The following is a 17,608-nucleotide window of genomic DNA, read 5'->3' as shown; positions in this document are numbered from 1 at the left end:
TAGGCAAATCCCCTGTCTTGGTTTCTGTGAAGATCATCTAATAGGGATACAAGGACCGTATCTGTTCTGTAACCAGATCTGAATCCAGATTTACATGGATCTAGCCAGTTTCTGTCTTCTAGCCAATCACTGAGTTGAACATAGACTGTTTGCTCTATAAGGGTTCTGTCCTTGGACCCCTCCTTTTCTCCATCTATACCTCTTCCCTTGATACCCTAATTTCATCTCATGGCTTTCAATACCATCTTTATGCAGATGACTCTCAGATCTACATCTCCATCTCTGAAATCTCAACCGTAATCCAGGACAAAATTTCATCCTGCTTGTCTAAAATTTCTGCTTGGGATGTCTCAACACCATCTGAAGCTAAACATGACTAAAACTGAACTTCTCATTTTTCCCCCTAAACCCACCTCCCCTCTTCCCCCTTTCGCTATCTCTGTTAATGGCTCTCACATCCTCCCTGTCTCCTCGGCTCGTAACCTTGGAGTCATCTTTGATTCCTCTCTCTTCTTCTCTGCACATATTCAACAAATCGCTAAAACCTGTTGTTTCGTTATCTACAACATTAGCAAAATTCGCCCCTTCCTTTCTGAATACACTAGCAGAACCCTTATCACCTCTCACTTGGATTATTGCAATTTACTTCTCACTGGTCTTCCTCTCAGCCATCTCTCTCCTCTCCAGTCTGTCTAAAATTCAGCAGCACGACTTATTTTCCGCCAAAATCGTTATACCCACACTAGCCCACTCCTCAAGTCACTTCACTGGCTCCCTGTCCGCTTCCGCATACAATTCAAACTTCTCCTACTGACCTTTAAATGTATCCATTCTGCAGCCCCCCATTACCTCTCCACTCTCATCTCTCCCTACATTCCTCCCCGTGAACTCCGCTCACTGGACAAAGTTCTCTTGTCGTCCCCCTTCTCCTCTACTGCTAACTCCTGACTTCGTTCCTTTTCCCTCGCTGCACCTTATGCCTGGAATAGACTTCCTGAGCCTGTACGTCTATCCCCATCTCTACCTGTTTTCAAATCTATGCTAAAACCCCACCTTTTCATCACTGCTTTTGGCTCCTAGCCACTACTCAATTTGCCCTCCCCTTGTTCCTTCTCACCCAGTACGCCCCTTGTCCTTAATTGTCTTGTCTGTCTGTATTATTTTTAGATTGTAAGCTCTTCTGAGCAGGGACTGTCTCTCTATGTTGGATGTTCAGCGCTGCGTGCGTCTGGTAGCGCTATACAAATGTTAATAATAATCAGTGCTTTTTTTGTAGAAAAAAAGGTGCCGGTACTCATTGTGGGCGGGCTCACCACATATGGCCCCACCCCTATTATAGCCACACCCACATTAGCCACACCCCTTATACCAGCCATGGCGCATATAAACAGACATCATTGAAAATATTATACTAGTATAGAAGAAAAAAATACTGTGATTTTTATTCATTATAAATAATTTCTGTAACGGGTCCGGAAGTGAAGGCAGCAATGCTCACTGGTTCGCAGGCAGCCAGGTTCGTCTCCTCTTGCATCACTTTCCTCTCAGCGCGTCCCGCCCTCGAAGGTGGGACGCGCTGAGAGGAAAGTGACGCAAGAGAAGACGAACCTGGCTGCCTGCGAACCAGTGATCATTGCTGCCTTCACTTCCGGACCCGTTCGCTTCGCTGGGACTTGGAGAGGGGAGGACAGGGGAGAGAGGGAACATGCTGGGCAGGGCAGGGGGGAGAGAATTGCTGGCATGGAGGGCAGTGTAGGGGAGCGAGGAGAATCACGAACGGAGCGCGGGAGCGGGACCTCAGAAAAAAGGTGCCGGTACGCCATACCGGCGCGTACCGGCACAAAAAAAAGCACTGATAATAATAATAAGTTTTCCTAGATATGGGATGTTAGATACTGGCTGGTAACTTTCAAGTTTGTTCTTGATATATTGCCTATATCTATGACATTTTATGAACTCCAGAAGGAGGATCTCTTTGGCATAATGCAAGTGCCAAAGAGAATGCAAGTGTTCAGAAAAGCATTAGCACTAAATATGAGATCCTCTCCAACAAATGAGGTTCACTGCTGTCATGGAATGCACAAAACTAACTTATTTGGAGTTATTAACCCAAGTGCTCAGCACTATCTCTCAGCCATTGGATAGAATCTTCTAAAGAACTACTAGATTATGAGTGTAGTTCTGAGAGACAGCAAGTTCTTGTTCAAAATCCCTGCCCTTTTAAGTTACATGGGTATTGCTTTGCTCTGAGGCTTTATATATATTCCCAATTTGCTAAAGAAACCACACAGTGGAAATTAGTTTGATGGAGTGTGAACATCACTGAACTCTAACATTAACAATGACTGTAATTCGTGTATTCAGTGGACTACATTATACTGGTCAGTACAAGCATAACAGTTCATGTTGCACAATTATTGCTGGTTACCTATCCTTCATCCACTTGACAGTGGGAGCTGGGTCACCAACGGCTTTACAGGGTAGTACAATATCCTTCATCCATGGGGTTGTGATGATACCGCTGAAAGTCAGAATTCGGGCTGGAGCTGTAACAAGAGTGAGAGAGGTAGAATACTGTCTGCTTGGCTATAAAATAGCGAACAACCATGCACTCTTAATGAGACTGTCTTTGCAAAAAGACAAAAGCAAGTATGTGGTGTGATTGATGCTGTGGTCATTGATACCACAGAATCTTACAGACTGAGGAGCATGCAGCCAGTGGGCAGTGTTACTGGGAAGTGGGGGAAAAGGGAAAGAATCTGCTTTTTGTGCAGTTAGAACTTTGAGAAATATGCACAAAGATCTGATATTGAAATGTAGACATGTACCCTTCTTCCTTCCTTTATCTAAACACACACTCAGGAATGCTTTCTCTCAATGCAGTTGAAAGTACACTTGTTGCAGAAGAAACAAAGGAGGGCTATTTTCAGCCTGTCCGGTAATGTGTATAAAATGCTTTTTATTTTTGTAAATCATTTTGAAAATTGTGTTCCCCAAGGTTAACAAAGAACTGCTTAATCTGCATACTTTGGATACCTTGAACACCATAGCTGCTTATGATCCTTGAGAACAAGAATCAAGTACCATAATATTAAATGTAATAATCTAGGTTTTCTGTGTATACAGAATCGCATAAGAATAACTAAAAGAATAAACAAAAAGAGGCCTAGTTCACAAATATGGTAAAAAGGAGAGGCAAGGACCTCTTTACAAAATAAAAACCTTTATTATATGTCCAGCAAAAAAAGTCTTTTGTGATATAACCAACAAACAGAATGCAAAGACTTGAAATGAGCCATGTTTCAGCGAGATGCCTGCATCAGGAGTCACAAAATCTAAAAAAAAAAAAAACATATGTAGAAAACCAACACATTCCCTCACGATATTCAAAAGCATTTAACCGGCCAGGAACAACACCTGGCCGATCAAATACCCTCAAGCCGACTATTCGCTGATATTCAGCGGGAGATAACCGGTTATCTCCTGCTGAATACCAGTCAGCGGCTAATCCAGTCACTGGCTATATTGTGTGACATAGCTGTTTACTGCTGATTTTCAGAGGCTGACTGGTTAAGTTTAGAGGTCAGACAGACCTGCATAAATAGCAGATCTATCTTTGGCTGCTAGAACGTAGCCGGTCAGCCAATGAATACCAGCTTAACTGGCTCAGAGCCGGCAATGGGGGGAGGGGGAGGCAAAATTCCCCGGGCCCGGCTTCCGGCAAGCTTCTTCTTGCTGCCTGCTTTCAGGTCTGTCCTCCCCTGCTCCTGCTTGCTGCCCAGGACCCAGATGATTGCATTAGCACAAAATCGCATTAATGCAATCATCCGGGTCCTGACTCCCAGCATGGACAGGAACAGGAGAGGACAGACCGCGGGAGCAAGCATGCAGGAAGCAGCTTGCCAGCGACGGACCCCCCTTGGAGGGGAGAAAAGTAAGGAGGCAGGCGGGCGGGAGCGGCGGTGAGAGTGTGTGTGTGGGGGGGGGGATGATTTGCGGCGGTCCGGTTCTGCCCCAGATCTGGCTATGTCTCTCGGTGACCCTGAACTGCCTATGTTTGCGGTGCCAAAAAAACCCCTGGAAATTTAATGTGAGAAGCTAGATATGGCCCCGGAATTGAATTTCTGGGTTTGCCGGCATCAGCGAGAGTTAGCCAGTCTAACTCCTGCTGTTTCAATATTGGGGCCATTATATATATTTTCTCACAGCATTCATTCTTTGAAACTACTTTTTACTTTTTTCCTCTTCATGTTCCAGCGATATGGCAAACTGTGTGAATGAAGTTTGATGTTCCCAATATATTTTGGTGTCATGTTCTCAATCCCTAAGTCCACCTTATTTTTCAACTCTTCTTACCTATCTATATGTTCCATCTTTGCTTATACCATACACTGTCAATTAAAACGTTCTATTTATGTATTGTGTTGACATTGTAAGTAGTATACTATCCAGCTTATTTTCAAAAGAGAAAGACGCCCATATTTCGACCCAAATCGGGAGATGGGCGCCTTTCTCCCATGGGTGCCCAAATCGGTATAATCAAAAGCCGATTTTGGGCGCCTCCAACTGCAGTCTGTCGCGGGAACGAACAAAGTTGACGGGGGCGTGTCGGAGGCATGGTGAAGGTGGGACTGAGGCGTGTTTATCGGCCGAGGAGAGATGGGCGCGCTCAGCTGATAATGGAAAAAAGAAGGGCACCAGAAGCGAGAATTTGGGTTGGGTTTTTTGGACCCTTTTTTCTCATGAACATGTCCCCAAAAAGTGCCCCAACTGCCTACCGGAGGGAATCGGGGATGACCTCCCCTGACTCCCCCCCAGTGGTCACTAACCCCCTCCCACCAAAAAAAAGAACTTTAAAAACTTTTTTTTCCAGCCTGTATGCCAGCCTCAAATGTCATACCCAGCAGGTCACAGCAGTATGCAGGTCCCTGGAGCAGCTGTTAGTGGGTGCAGTGGACTTCAGGCAGGTGGACCCAGGCCCATTCCCCCCTACCTGTTACACTTGTGCTGGTAAATGGGAGCCCTCCAAACCGCCCCCAAAACCCACTGTACCCACATCTAGGTGGCCCCCTTCAGCCATAAGTGCTATGGTAATGGTGTAGAGTTGTGGGCAGTGGGTTTTTGGGGGGATTTGGGGGGCTCAGCACCCAAGGTAAGGGAGCTATGGACTTGGGAGGTATGTAAATTTTTTTTTTTTAACTTTTTAGAAGTGCCCCCTAGAGTGCCCAGTTGGTGTCCTGGCATGTGAGGGGGACCAGTGCACTACGAATCCTGGCCCCTCCCATGACCAAATGCCTTGGATTTGGTCGTTTTTGAGCTGGGCGCCTTCGGTTTCCATTATCGCTGAAAACCGATACCGCCCAGCTCAAATCCACCCAAATCCGATGCATCTGTCCGGCACCAACTGTATTATCGAAACAAAAGATGGACGCCCATCTTTTTCGAAAATACGGTCTGTCCCGCCCCTTCACGTACCCATCCTCAGAGATAGGCGCCCATGGAGATGAGCGTTCGCGTTCGATTATGCCCCTCTCTGCCATACTTTGTATTGTTAGTTGAATATTTTTACTGCTGTAATTGTCTATTGCTCATGTTTGATTTATTCTCACTGTACACTGCCTTGAGTGAATTCCTTCAAAAAGGCAGTAAATACATTCTAATAAATAAATAAATAATAATAATAAAAAATCACATCATTGATTTAGTCATCTCAGGGGCTGTGCATTTAAAGTGTTTGTTTCTCTACAGAACACAATTTATCTTGGCCATAGCATTCATTTAGAGATGATGTTTGCTGTGGTTTATCATTATAGTACAAATATTCTTATTGGCTTCTTAGTTGTTCATCCTACTGTGTTGCTTCTTGTTTAATTTTTACTGCATATGATTCTTCGATTTCTACAGTACATACCTCTATTATTTTGCTCATGTCCTTATTCATGCTAACCGACAGATACCCTCAGGTACATCTACGGTTTTGATAGCCATTTTTATATCCATTATTCTTATGATTAATACCATATATTTTGTATGTTGTTGGTTGTGTATTATTTTTTTCTTTGTATTAATTTCTAGTGCATATATTTTTGCATGCATCATTGCAGTATAGTGTCTTTTCATACACATATACATATGTTTTTCTAGTGCAAATTTCATATGTATACAGTTCTTGATATATTAAAAAGAGCTTTTTTGTGAGGCTTTGGATTCAATCTGTTGGATATATCACAAAAGATTTTTTTTTCTGGATATAAAGTAAAGGTTTTTGTTTTATAAAGAGGCTCTCATTTGTGAGCAAGTTTTTTTTTGTTTATTATTTTGGTTGTCCCTAATGTTTTCCATATACTTCAGTTCATGGTGTACCAAGTCTTCTTTTGTTTTTATACAGAAATGAGTACCTTAATCCTTAAGGGGCACTTTTACTAAGCCACATTAAGCAGCTAGCATGGGTTTTACTGCACTGTAAATGTTAGCAATTACCCACACTAACATTTGCCATGTGCTAATACAGACCACATGGTAAAAATACACTAACTGCTTAATGCAGCAGTGGGCGGGAATCAGGCAGGACCAGGGTAAAGGGGGAAATGATCTTACCTGACAGCTAGTGCACAGATGATTACCACTCTCTAGCTATCCTGACAGTCAATAGGGTGGCCACAATTACTGCCACCTCAAGAGGAGGCGGTGAGTGCACTGGCACCACCAACAGTCCAGTAGTGCATGCTAATGCAGGAGGCAGCCTATGTGCTAAATGCAGGGCAGATGCTGGGCACGTTCCCTGCACTTATCACACTGACTTTGCACTTCCTGCACTATAGTGGCCTACTACTGGTGGAAAGTGCAAAACCTTATTGCACGTTAAGTTAAAAATAACCCTAAATATAGTAATTTGAGTTTCCTGTATATACAAAGTCATGCACTGAATGATCAGTAATTATAAATTGTGTTCTATACATATTTAAAAAAATTAATCCAGACAGGAACTCCAGGCATTACCAGAAATAAAGATGCAGCCATCTCTCAAGTGTGATAATTAAAAAGAAGAGGAGACAACCTCTACTGATGAATAGGTCACACAAACAGTAAAAATGTCAGGAAGCCAGGAGAAGTGAAATCCAAACAAAAACCTTTATTGATTCAGGAAATCACATAAAGCATTGTAAAGGATATGGGTACAAACTTAGACATCTCAATATGTACAGTTTGGAAGAAAGGTGAAAAGGTGAGACATGATAGAGATGTTTAAATACCTCCGTAGCATAAATACACAAGAAGCAAGTCTCTTTCAATTGAAAGGAAGCTCTGGAATGAGGTAGCATATGATGAATGTGAAAGGGGACAGATTCAGGAGTAAGCTAAGAAAATACTTCTCTTCGGGAAGGGTGGTGAATTCAGGGAATAGCCTCCCATTGGAAGTGGTGGAGAAAAAGACTGTATCTAAATTCAAGAAAGCATGGGACAAGTACATAGGATCCCCTAAGGAGAACGGATAGTATTTGGTGTGGATGGGCAAACTGAATAGAACATATACCCCTAATATTCAGCACTATTCAACAGCCACTGATCGCTTAAATAGCGTTTAACTAGCTAAGCGCAAATATTCAGAAGTTATCTCCGCTGAATATTCGCAGTAAGTGCATAGTGGCTAACCAGTTATATCATGCAATACAGCTGGTTACCGCCAATATTCAGCACTGGGTTTAGCAGTTAAATAGGATCGAATGAATAGCAGTCCTGTCTTTAGCCGCCAGGAACTTAACCGGCTAATGCTGAATACCTAATCACCTACCTCTCTAATCCCTCATACATCTTCTGATTACTACGGATTGTATCTAAGATCCTGTCATGACTTTGTCATAACAACACTCTGTAAGCCACATTGAGCCTGCAAATAGGTGGGATAATGTGGGGTACAAATGCAATAAATAATAATAATAATATTAGATTAACTGATTAAGTTCCGTGAGCCAAAACTGAACCTGGAAATTCAACGCTGATCGACGGATACGATGTGGCATTGAATTTCAGGGTTCAGCGGGCTTTCATTGTGCTGCCCACCACTGGCTGAATATCGGCCCTCCAGTCTTTAACTGCCTTCATTTTTCTCTGTTTCTATATCTTTATGTCATATGAAAAAAAAACAAAAGAAGAAAAGTTTCTCTGAGGGACGCACATACCTTTAGCCAATGGTTGAACTGTAATGATTTCACTGCTGTTTCCCCTGCCTGCAGCTGTTGCTGCCACTACCCAGACACTGTATTGGTTGTTGTGGTTCAAGTTGGGGATCTTGTAGAAAAAAGAGTCAGGAGAGGCTTCAAACTCACTGATTACCTGCAAGGAGAAAGACAATTATTCTCAAATATGGACTTGTAGTGATAGGATGCTTTCTGAATTCACTGCAGACCTCAAGGACCAGGGCTTGAATTTATAGCCTATAAATGGGGATACTTTTCTGACTTTCTCCTCTCAGTTCACAATGAGTTCCTGTTATTGCTAGTGTAAATCCTGGAACTCCTCTCCCAACCCCAAAAAAATAAAATAAAATAATAAAACAACAAAAACAATTGAATGAAATCATAATCTCTAAAACTATCTTTTCCTGAAAATCTACTATTCAGCTCCCCCCCCCCCCCCAAAAAAAAAACATTGTTACTGGTCCCCCTCAAAAATACCTAGATCATTTTTTCTCAAAATAAAAGCATTCTATGTGCTAAGAAAGAAACTTGAACCAACCCCATTCCTGCAATATGCACACAAAAAATTCACCTGCTCAGCATGTAGTTAATGAAGGAATGAGACAACACAAACTAACTCTCTCCCTTCCCTTCTATACAAAGACAGACACTTGTTCAGTTGTAGACAGAGGAAATGGAGAACTTAGCAGTAGGGAAAGACCAGTGTTATCATTCTTTTTCTTTTCAAATTTAGTAAGACGTATTAAACAGTTTATTTCAACCATTTGGGGAGTAATTGTATAAATGCTCTTTCTCTCTCACACACACATGCATATATATAAGTACTGTGTTCAAAAACATCTGCTGTTCAGCGGAGAACTCGAACGCCCCACACGCCTAACGGCCGAAACACAACGGTTGTGTCGAGTCTTTTATTCATCAATAAACAAGTATTTTTAAGATTCGTGGTCAAACATCCCACTTTCTTCCATACCTATATATATAAGTATACATGGATAAAATGCCACTTATAAAATTATGCACGCGTATACATATGTGCGACTTGGGCGTAGGCACAATAACAGCAGATCTGAGCCAGAGCGCAGGTGGAGTCATGATTTGTGCAAGTGTACTTGTCTGTATCTTCCTTTTAGGCACAATTCTGCAGTTTTTGTGAGGAAATTGTATAAAACCACAGGTGTATTTTCAAAGCACTTAGACTTACCAAGTTACATAATAACCTAAAAAACTTTGTAAGTCTAAATGCTTTGAAATTCTTGTGGTTCTTTATAAAATAGGTACAAAATAAACACCTACTTGCCCTCCCAGTCTAGGAAACCTTTTAAAAAAATACTCTCATAGAAGGCAATTCTATAAAGGGACACCAACCTGGGGCCAATTTTATAACGGAAAGTTGATTCTGACTTTTCTGTACAACAGGCGCTCTCAACCTAGTCCTCGGGACACACCTAGAAAGTCAGGTTTTCAGAATACCCTCAATGAATATGCATGAATTAGATTTGCATGTGCTACCTTCATTAAATGCAAATCTAGCTCATGCATATTCATTAAGGATATCCTGAAACTCTGATTGGCTAGGTGTGTCACCCCTGCTTTACAGTATACTAGCATAACAGATAAAACGTACACATATAATTTTGCTATGGCTACTTACATCTTTTTCTAACTTCTCTCCTTCTCCCCCCTCAAGCCAGCAACACTCCCTCTCCTTCTTCCCTGTCCCTCTGACCCCCCCAGGGGTGAAGTGTGTTCCTCTCTCTTCTGCCCAAAGCCCCTCCCCACCTGAGTTTCCATCCTCTTCTCAAAGCTCCCCTTTAGAATGAGGATAATGACACCCTTTACCTCTCAAGTGTCCATGGGAAAAATGCTTAGAGCAGTGCTTCTTAGACCATGGGTTTCAACCCTAAATGGGATCATAAAATCCATATTTGGGGTTGTGATCAAGCTAGAAGAAAAAACATCACCAGCCTGTGCCTCCTGTCAAGCCTACACTATAACTAGGCCTTTGTGGGCTCCAGGGGAGGCAGGAAAATACAGTAACATTGCAACCAATGCTACAGGATGGCCAGGAGCAGCAGCCTAGGTAGCAAATGAGGGCTACATAACTCCCATACATCTGTTCAAGATGGGAAAGGGTACGCCTGACAACTGTTAGAAAGGGTGAGCAACTAGAGGGCTGTTTAAACATGTATGGTGAGAGTGTTTGCAAGTACAACCATTTTGATATGCAGTATTTTAATACTATTAGGAAGATGGTCCTTCTCCCTTTCCCGAATGACTACATGTTTTTCATATTGGGATATGAGGAAGCCTGTAAATGGCTACCATCCTTGAAATAAAACCAATAAGAATGTTACTCCTTGCCACCTGGATGGTTGTGGCAGCTAAATGAAAGAGTGGGAATCCTAAAAGTTGGGAAGATTGGTACAGTAAGGTATGGAAAATTTATTAAGATGGAAAAGTTGACTGCCATTGAACAAAATAAGATAGGTGCATTTGTGAAGATATGGGTCCTGTTTTAGAATTTCGTATCTCAGTATGTTCATGGATCCTGACTGAGAAGGGGGGAGGCTGAGCTACTTAGTATTAGTAAAAATTATGGTTTTTTTTTATAGTACTCAACGGAAAAAAATGGAAATAGGAAAATATACCAAAGATTGTTTTGAAGTGGTGTATGAGACACTACCTTGGGCCCTATACACACAAATGATACTTAACTACAATGTGTTAGATCTTGATGTTGGAGAACCTGTAAAGATGGACAGTGTAATTTCCAATGTATTACTGGTTGTTAAAAAAGTTATATCAATAAAAATAAAGTTAAATAAAAAAAGGTTTGCTGTGCACTGGCTTAGAACATCTGAGTTTCGTGCCAGCTTTCATCCTATCAGCTTGTTCCAATGGAGTTAATCATCTAAATACATAATGGAAGGAATTGTATAACATGGGAAATAAGAATCTAGACCAGTGTTTCCCAAATCTGTCCTAGTAATCCACAGCAAGCTTGATTTTCAGGGTATTAACAACAAATATGCATGAGAAAATGTGCACATACCGAGTTTCAAATGATTGTAATTATGAGGATCGATATTCAGCACAGATTAAGTGAGCAGAAGAGGTTCTTGCCTGCTTAACCCACATTAAGCAAGCATGGAGATGACATTCAGCAGCACTTGGTCAGACAGTGCTGTTGAATATTGGCTCTGGCCATCACGGTACTCTCTGGTTAGTGCCAGGATGGTACAGGGGTAGAGTCAGAGTGCAGCTGGGAGGTATGCAGGCACCAGCAGTATTCTGGGCTGGTGCCCTCATAACTAACCAGGCAAGTTGGTTCTTCCATTAGTAATCATATTACACTCATATTACATAGTAACATAGTAGATGACGGCAGAAAAAGACCTGCATGTTGGCTGCTAATAGTTCAAGGAATAAAATTCAAGGTTTGTTCTCTTGTTTAAGGTGCTTATAAATGGAACTCAGAGTTAGGTTTGTGAGAAATTAATACCCTGAATGTCTATTCAAGCAAGCTCTCTGCTCTCTGGGGCAAATCTTTTGACAATTCCTTTGGTAAAGTCAGTGATGCATGCAGTCGTTCGTGCCGTATTGTTTTCAGACACTTGACCTTTCCCATTGAATTTGCTTCCACATCCACTGAGATGCTAACATTTGATGATTTGCTGCTTTGTTTATTTATTGACTTTGTTTACATTTTGTAGCAGGTTATTAATTGTTTTTATAACTTTGAATAGATTATGCATGACATTGAATAATCAGTGATTAGACATTGTGGTTTATAACTGTAAATAAATAAAAATAAGAAAACAAAATATTATACTGGTTCTTACTGTCAGCGAACAGATCATACACAACTCAGGTCTTTTATTAGGACATTAGCCATAAAGGAACCACTGTTCCCTCTAAGCTCAGTGGGAGTCTTCCAACTGCATTGCTACCAGTTGGGGGAGTGGTGCTTCAATTTGTGTTTTCAATCATTAGAGATAAGCAGGTTCCCTGGAGTCCTGCACAGCTTGCCTGTCCCTCACTATTGAAAATGTGATAGTGAAATAGCATCTCCCTCTGGCAGGATTGTAGATGGAGGACTCCCACTCAGCTTAGAGGGAACAGTGATAGAAGCTCATTTTATAAGGGACTGGTGTGTAGAATAGCACACCACACATAAACAGGTTCTTATAGAACTGTCCTGGTAGCATATAAACAAAGTAAGCACTACTAATAAATAGTACATACTTTTTGTATTGATCAGAGAGGAAGTGGAATTGGGGTATCATAACCTATGCATGTATTTTATACAGTGCTTTTTTTTTCTAGAAGCAAGTAGGAAAAGCATGTGTAGCATGGCTTATTATGGAATTCTTTACAATCTCTCCATGTTTGTGTGGTTGGTGAATGTGTGTGTGTATAGTTGGGGTGTATGTGTGTGTGTGTTGTAAGCCCCTTGGTTATATATGTGAGATAGGTGGCTGCCTAGTCACTGGCCGGGATGATGGGAAGAAGGGCACACAAAGAATTTTAGTGGGTCCAAGGCTTGGGCCAATCTTAGGGTTGGAGGGCTGGGCAAGCTAAGCATCAGACAGTCCATTCACCCAAAGATGCAGACCACACCATGAGGTAACTTGAAACGGGAACTTTACTGCACTCTCAATTGATGAAGCACAGGAACAGTGAAAACCATCAGTCTTCTCATGTCAAACGCCAACTTATACATATTGGATATCCATTTCTCCTGCTCATGTTTTCTTAAAAAGGTCAAGGCTACTTAGGGTAGGATGATGATATTCAGATAGTTAATAGCACAGTTCTGTGAGATGTTACAATTAAACAAGTTGATGGTCACAGATATTAAATAAATACTTGCGCTGCTCTAGCCTGGTAATTCCCTTTTTCTTAATTTTCCTCCATTCTGCCATAGATGTAGTGTCCCATAGAACTGATGTATGGGCTGCCTCGGTAGTAAGACTGAGTGTCCCGAGATTCTCCTTACTCCTTCCAAAAGAGACTACACAGGATGAGAAGAGACCCCACCCCTCCTCACTATAGCATGTTAGCACTGGGTTTTGGATCTGTCACCTTTACCAGTCTCTGAATCTTTGTCCTTTGCCAGTGCCACAAATGTCTACCAGCTGGGTATAGATGGGCTGATTCTCTCTCTCACCAGTGCCAGCTGTAGGCATTGGCAGGAATGGTCAGTGGCAGGAGTTCCAAAGACAACATTTTGGCAAGCAAGATAGAGTTTAAATCTTCTTCAGTGGAGTATACTGCCGTTACAAGCAACACCCCTTAGAAAGTCCAACTCTTCCTCTGCTTCTAGGTTCACTTCCAGAAACTACCAGAAACTGCTCTAATCCTCTGGCAAAATCTGATGCCAGGTGGTCCGAGTATCTCATATACTAGAACAGGTGCAGAAGGCACACAGTAAAAGAAAACAGCAGGTCAGAAGTGCAGTCCAGAGACTCTAGGTCTGAGATGGATAACAAAAAAATAAAATAAAATAAAAACCCAAGACTACCAATCATTCACTCTTATGGGCTGAAAGAAAAGAAGGCTGCCAGCCACCAGTGATACAGTGTAGGAGCAAGGGGGAAAATACACACAGTCATATCCTATATAATAATTTGCACCTCCAACATTCCATCGCTGTCTGGCTGCCTGGGTTCGTAACATCTGATGACATCAGCCAGCCTCCAGCGTTCCATTCCCCCTCTGCCCAGCCCTTGTGTCAAAATGTAATGATGTCAGAGGGTTGAACAGTGAGAGGGAAGGGAACGCTGGAGGCGAGCTGACGTCAGGAAGGATGTTACGAACGGAACGGAAGCCAGCGCCAGCCAGCCAGAGAACGTTCAGGTACAAATCAAGGGGAGGGAGGGAGGAAGGGAGGGGGGAGGGCAGGGAAGAGGAGAATCGCTGAACATGGAGGGGAGGGGATGGGATGGGAGGAAAGGGAAGAATCGATGGACATGGAGAGGAGGGCAGGGGAGAGATAAAAAATCGCTTGAGAGCCTTTCTAGGGCCCGTTTCATTGTTGAGGAAACGGGCTGGGTTCCACTAGTACAGTATATTTTCCATTACCGTTACACCGTGTTTTGTCTCATACCATAAAAGGAATGAACCTCACTCCAAGGCAGGACATATGGAGTATAGTCTCAGTCTCTCAAATGTACTGCTAGCGCTCGCTGTAGTACTTGCATTGTGCCAAAGAGAGCTTTTTTCTGGAGTTCATAAGATGCAACATGTATAGGCAACTTATTCAGGTGCGGTTGAAAGTTCAGTTTGATCAAGCACGTCTGTGTATGTGTATATATATCACTGTTTTGCATGTTTATCTGTTTTGTGTACGTGCATGAATATTGTACTTTGTGAGCTGGTATGTCCGTGAATGTTTGTATGTATGTACATACACATTTGTGTGTCATTGCATGAATGTATGTAAGCTTGCATATTTGTATCTGTATGTGAGTAGGTTTTAGTATATATATGTGTATGTATTTGTATACGTTTTGGTTCTCTGTGTGTGTATGATTGGGAGAGGAGATGGGAGGAAAGGACTGTTTGAAAGGTGCAATTTCTTAATTGCTGTGTTACTGTGAATCAGTGTTTGTATACCACAGCAGCTGGAACTGCTTTTTCCATTTGGATGAGAACTTTTTTTTTCTTCCATCTCTCACCACATGCAGAAACATCTGCCTGATATCCAGCCTTGGGGATTAGCCTTTTTTAAAACTCTGGCTGCCGCTGGATTTTTATAACCAGATATTCAGTGCCGATATCCAGATACTGGGTGTTGCTGAATATCTGGGTATACTCAGCCGTTGCTGCTTATCCAGGTTCAGGAATTTACACCAGCTATATCTGATTACCATATCTCAAAAAAGATATAGCGGTACTACAAAAAGTTCAAAAAAAGAGCGACCAAAATGATGGGGATGGAACTGCTCCCATATGAGGAAAAGCTAAAGAGATTAGGGCTCTTCAGCTTTGAAGGAGTGATGTAGTGATGTAGAAAAGTGAATAGACCCAGGGGACACTCAATGAAATTACATGGAAATACTTAAAAAATATATTTTTTCACTCAAAGAATAGTTAAGCTCTAGAACTCACTGACAGAGGATGTGGTTACAGCGGTTAGAGTATCTGGGTTTTTAAAAAGGTTTGGACAAGTTCCTGAGGAAAAGTCCATAGTCTGCTATTGAAATAGACATGGAGGAAGCAGGGGCGTAGCCAGACCTTGACGGGAGGGGGGGGTCAGAGCCCAAAGTGGGGGGGGCACATTTTAGTTCGCACCCCCCGCCGCAGCCACTTCTGACAGCTGACACCGCTTCTGACCCCCCCCCTCCCCCGCAAGGTAACTTTGCTGGTGGGGGTCCCCAACCCCCACCAGCTGAAGCATTTATCTGTGCCGCGTTAGTCTCGAACTTGCTTCCTCTCCTAATTTCAGCGTGCCATGCACTGCATGCTCGTTTTATTGAAACTGAGTATGCGCGAGTGGAGGAGTATGAGCGAGTGGAGGAGTGGCCTAGTGGTTAGGGTGGTGGACTTTGGTCCTGGGGAACTGAGGAACTGAGTTCGATTCCCACTTCAGGCACAGGCAGCTCCTTGTGACTCTGGGCAAGTCACTTAACCCTCCATTGCCCCATGTAAGCCGCATTGAGCCTGCCATGAGTGGGAAAGCGTGGGGTACAAATGTAACAAAAATAAAATAAAGCAAAAGCATACACGGTGCAACTGGAAACAGGAGAGAGGAGGCAAGTGCAAGACCAGTGAGGGACAGATAAATGCTTCAGCTGGCGGGGGTTGGGGTCGGGGACCCCTGCCAGCCAAACCGGGTGCCCCAGAACCAATTTGGGGGGCCCAGGCCCCCGTGCCCCCCCCATAGCTATGGCACTGGGAGAAAGTCACTGCTTGCCCTGGGATTGGTAGAATGGGATGTTGCTACTAACTGGGTTTCTGCCTAGCGCACCACTTGTGACCTAGATTGGCCACTGTTGGAAGCAGGATACTGGGTTAGATGGACCATTAGTCTGACACACTATGGCTATTCTTATGCTCTTATACATGATTGCACCTTATATACAGGCCTTTTTTTGAGGGGGTACTGAGTACCGGCACCTTTTCCATTGTCTGCTAAAACTGACCCATGGTCCCCAAGTTTTAATGAAAGTGCTCAGGCTCTGCACACCAATTCTGCCTTGTCATAGATTCTGTGACTGGTTGCAAGAGGCCTGGCCATTGTGGGGTGGATCCCTCAGTGATCACCTCACTCCTGAAGGGTGGCCTGGCATTTGAGTACCGGCACCTTTTTTGCTAGTAAAAACGTACTGCTTACATATAACTGTTTTTTTCCGCCACCTGCACTAGTATTATATGAGGAAATGTAGATGCTTACTTTTCTTTATAGAATAGGCACCTACTTACCCTCTTATCTCAGGTGTCCTGTTAAAAAATTACCCTTATAAAGGGCAATTCTGGGTAATTGTATAACTGAGCAACCACCTTTACATGTTCCTTACACATGTGAATTTACAGAATATTTTCACTGACCTGCAAAAGTGCTAGCAGGGCACCTAAGCGCTATCCTGCAAGGCACATGTAAGTGGCATATAGTGCAGAAATGCACAGAAACATGCACATGGCCAGAGCATGGGCAGCGCACCCATGTACATGTGCAATTTATAGCACACTATAAGTTATGCACATCCCTGCCTCATTTATGCAACTGCAGTTATGCAAGGTCTACGGCTGGTGTAACTTTGGGCACACAAATTTGAGGAATGCTGATACTGTGTTATGATAGTATTCTATAACGGAATCTGGGTACCCATATAGGGCTAGATTCTATATATGGTGCCTAAAAAATCAAAACCAAAAAAGCACTATTCTATAAACCATGCTTAAAGTTAGGTACGGTTTAAAGAACAGCACTTGCTGTCCCGTTCCGGGCCCTTACCTGGCGGTCCGCGGGCCGGAGCGAGAGGCTGGGGCGCCCGTGGGATGCGGGGCGGCGGGGGAAGGCTGCCACGGGGATCGCCGCGACTGCAGGCTGCTCCGAGGCCGGCGATCCAGAAGAGCAAGCGCCGGCCTCGGAGAAGGAGATCCGCCGGCCAAGATGGCGGCGCCGGCGTCGTCATCCTCCTCGCTACAGCGGGACCAGCGAGGAGGCTCCGCCCACTTGCGCCGGATTGGCGCATCCGCGTAGGAACTCCGCCCATCGGACGGGAGGACCAATCCGGGCCCCGCTGCCGGCCTTGGCGAAGAGGATTGGTTCCAGCGGTTCCCCAGCCAGGACGAGCGGGGGATTTAAACGGAAACACGGAAGGGGTCCAGTGCTTCCGTTTTGTTGTTTGAAGCCACATTCCAAGCCTGTGTTTGTTCCTCGTGCCAGCTAGCCGTCCTGC

The 17,608-nt window shown here is 43.4% G+C and overlaps 1 protein-coding gene across 1 annotated transcript in view; it reads right to left on the bottom strand.

Moving 5' to 3' along the window:
- Positions 1-17,608, bottom strand: part of DSCAM (DS cell adhesion molecule) — a 999,367-nt gene that overhangs the window by 247,366 nt on the left and 734,393 nt on the right. The window contains 2 exon segments of the mRNA XM_030205023.1: positions 2,429-2,546; positions 8,181-8,334. Of these exon segments, the coding sequence (XP_030060883.1) occupies positions 2,429-2,546; positions 8,181-8,334 (272 nt within the window).

Source organism: Microcaecilia unicolor, chromosome 5 (assembly GCF_901765095.1).
Source record: "Microcaecilia unicolor chromosome 5, aMicUni1.1, whole genome shotgun sequence".
Taxonomy (NCBI): Eukaryota; Metazoa; Chordata; class Amphibia; order Gymnophiona; family Siphonopidae; genus Microcaecilia; species Microcaecilia unicolor.
The sequence above is the reverse complement of the archived record's forward strand: the minus strand, read 5'-3'. Positions and strand labels throughout refer to the sequence as shown.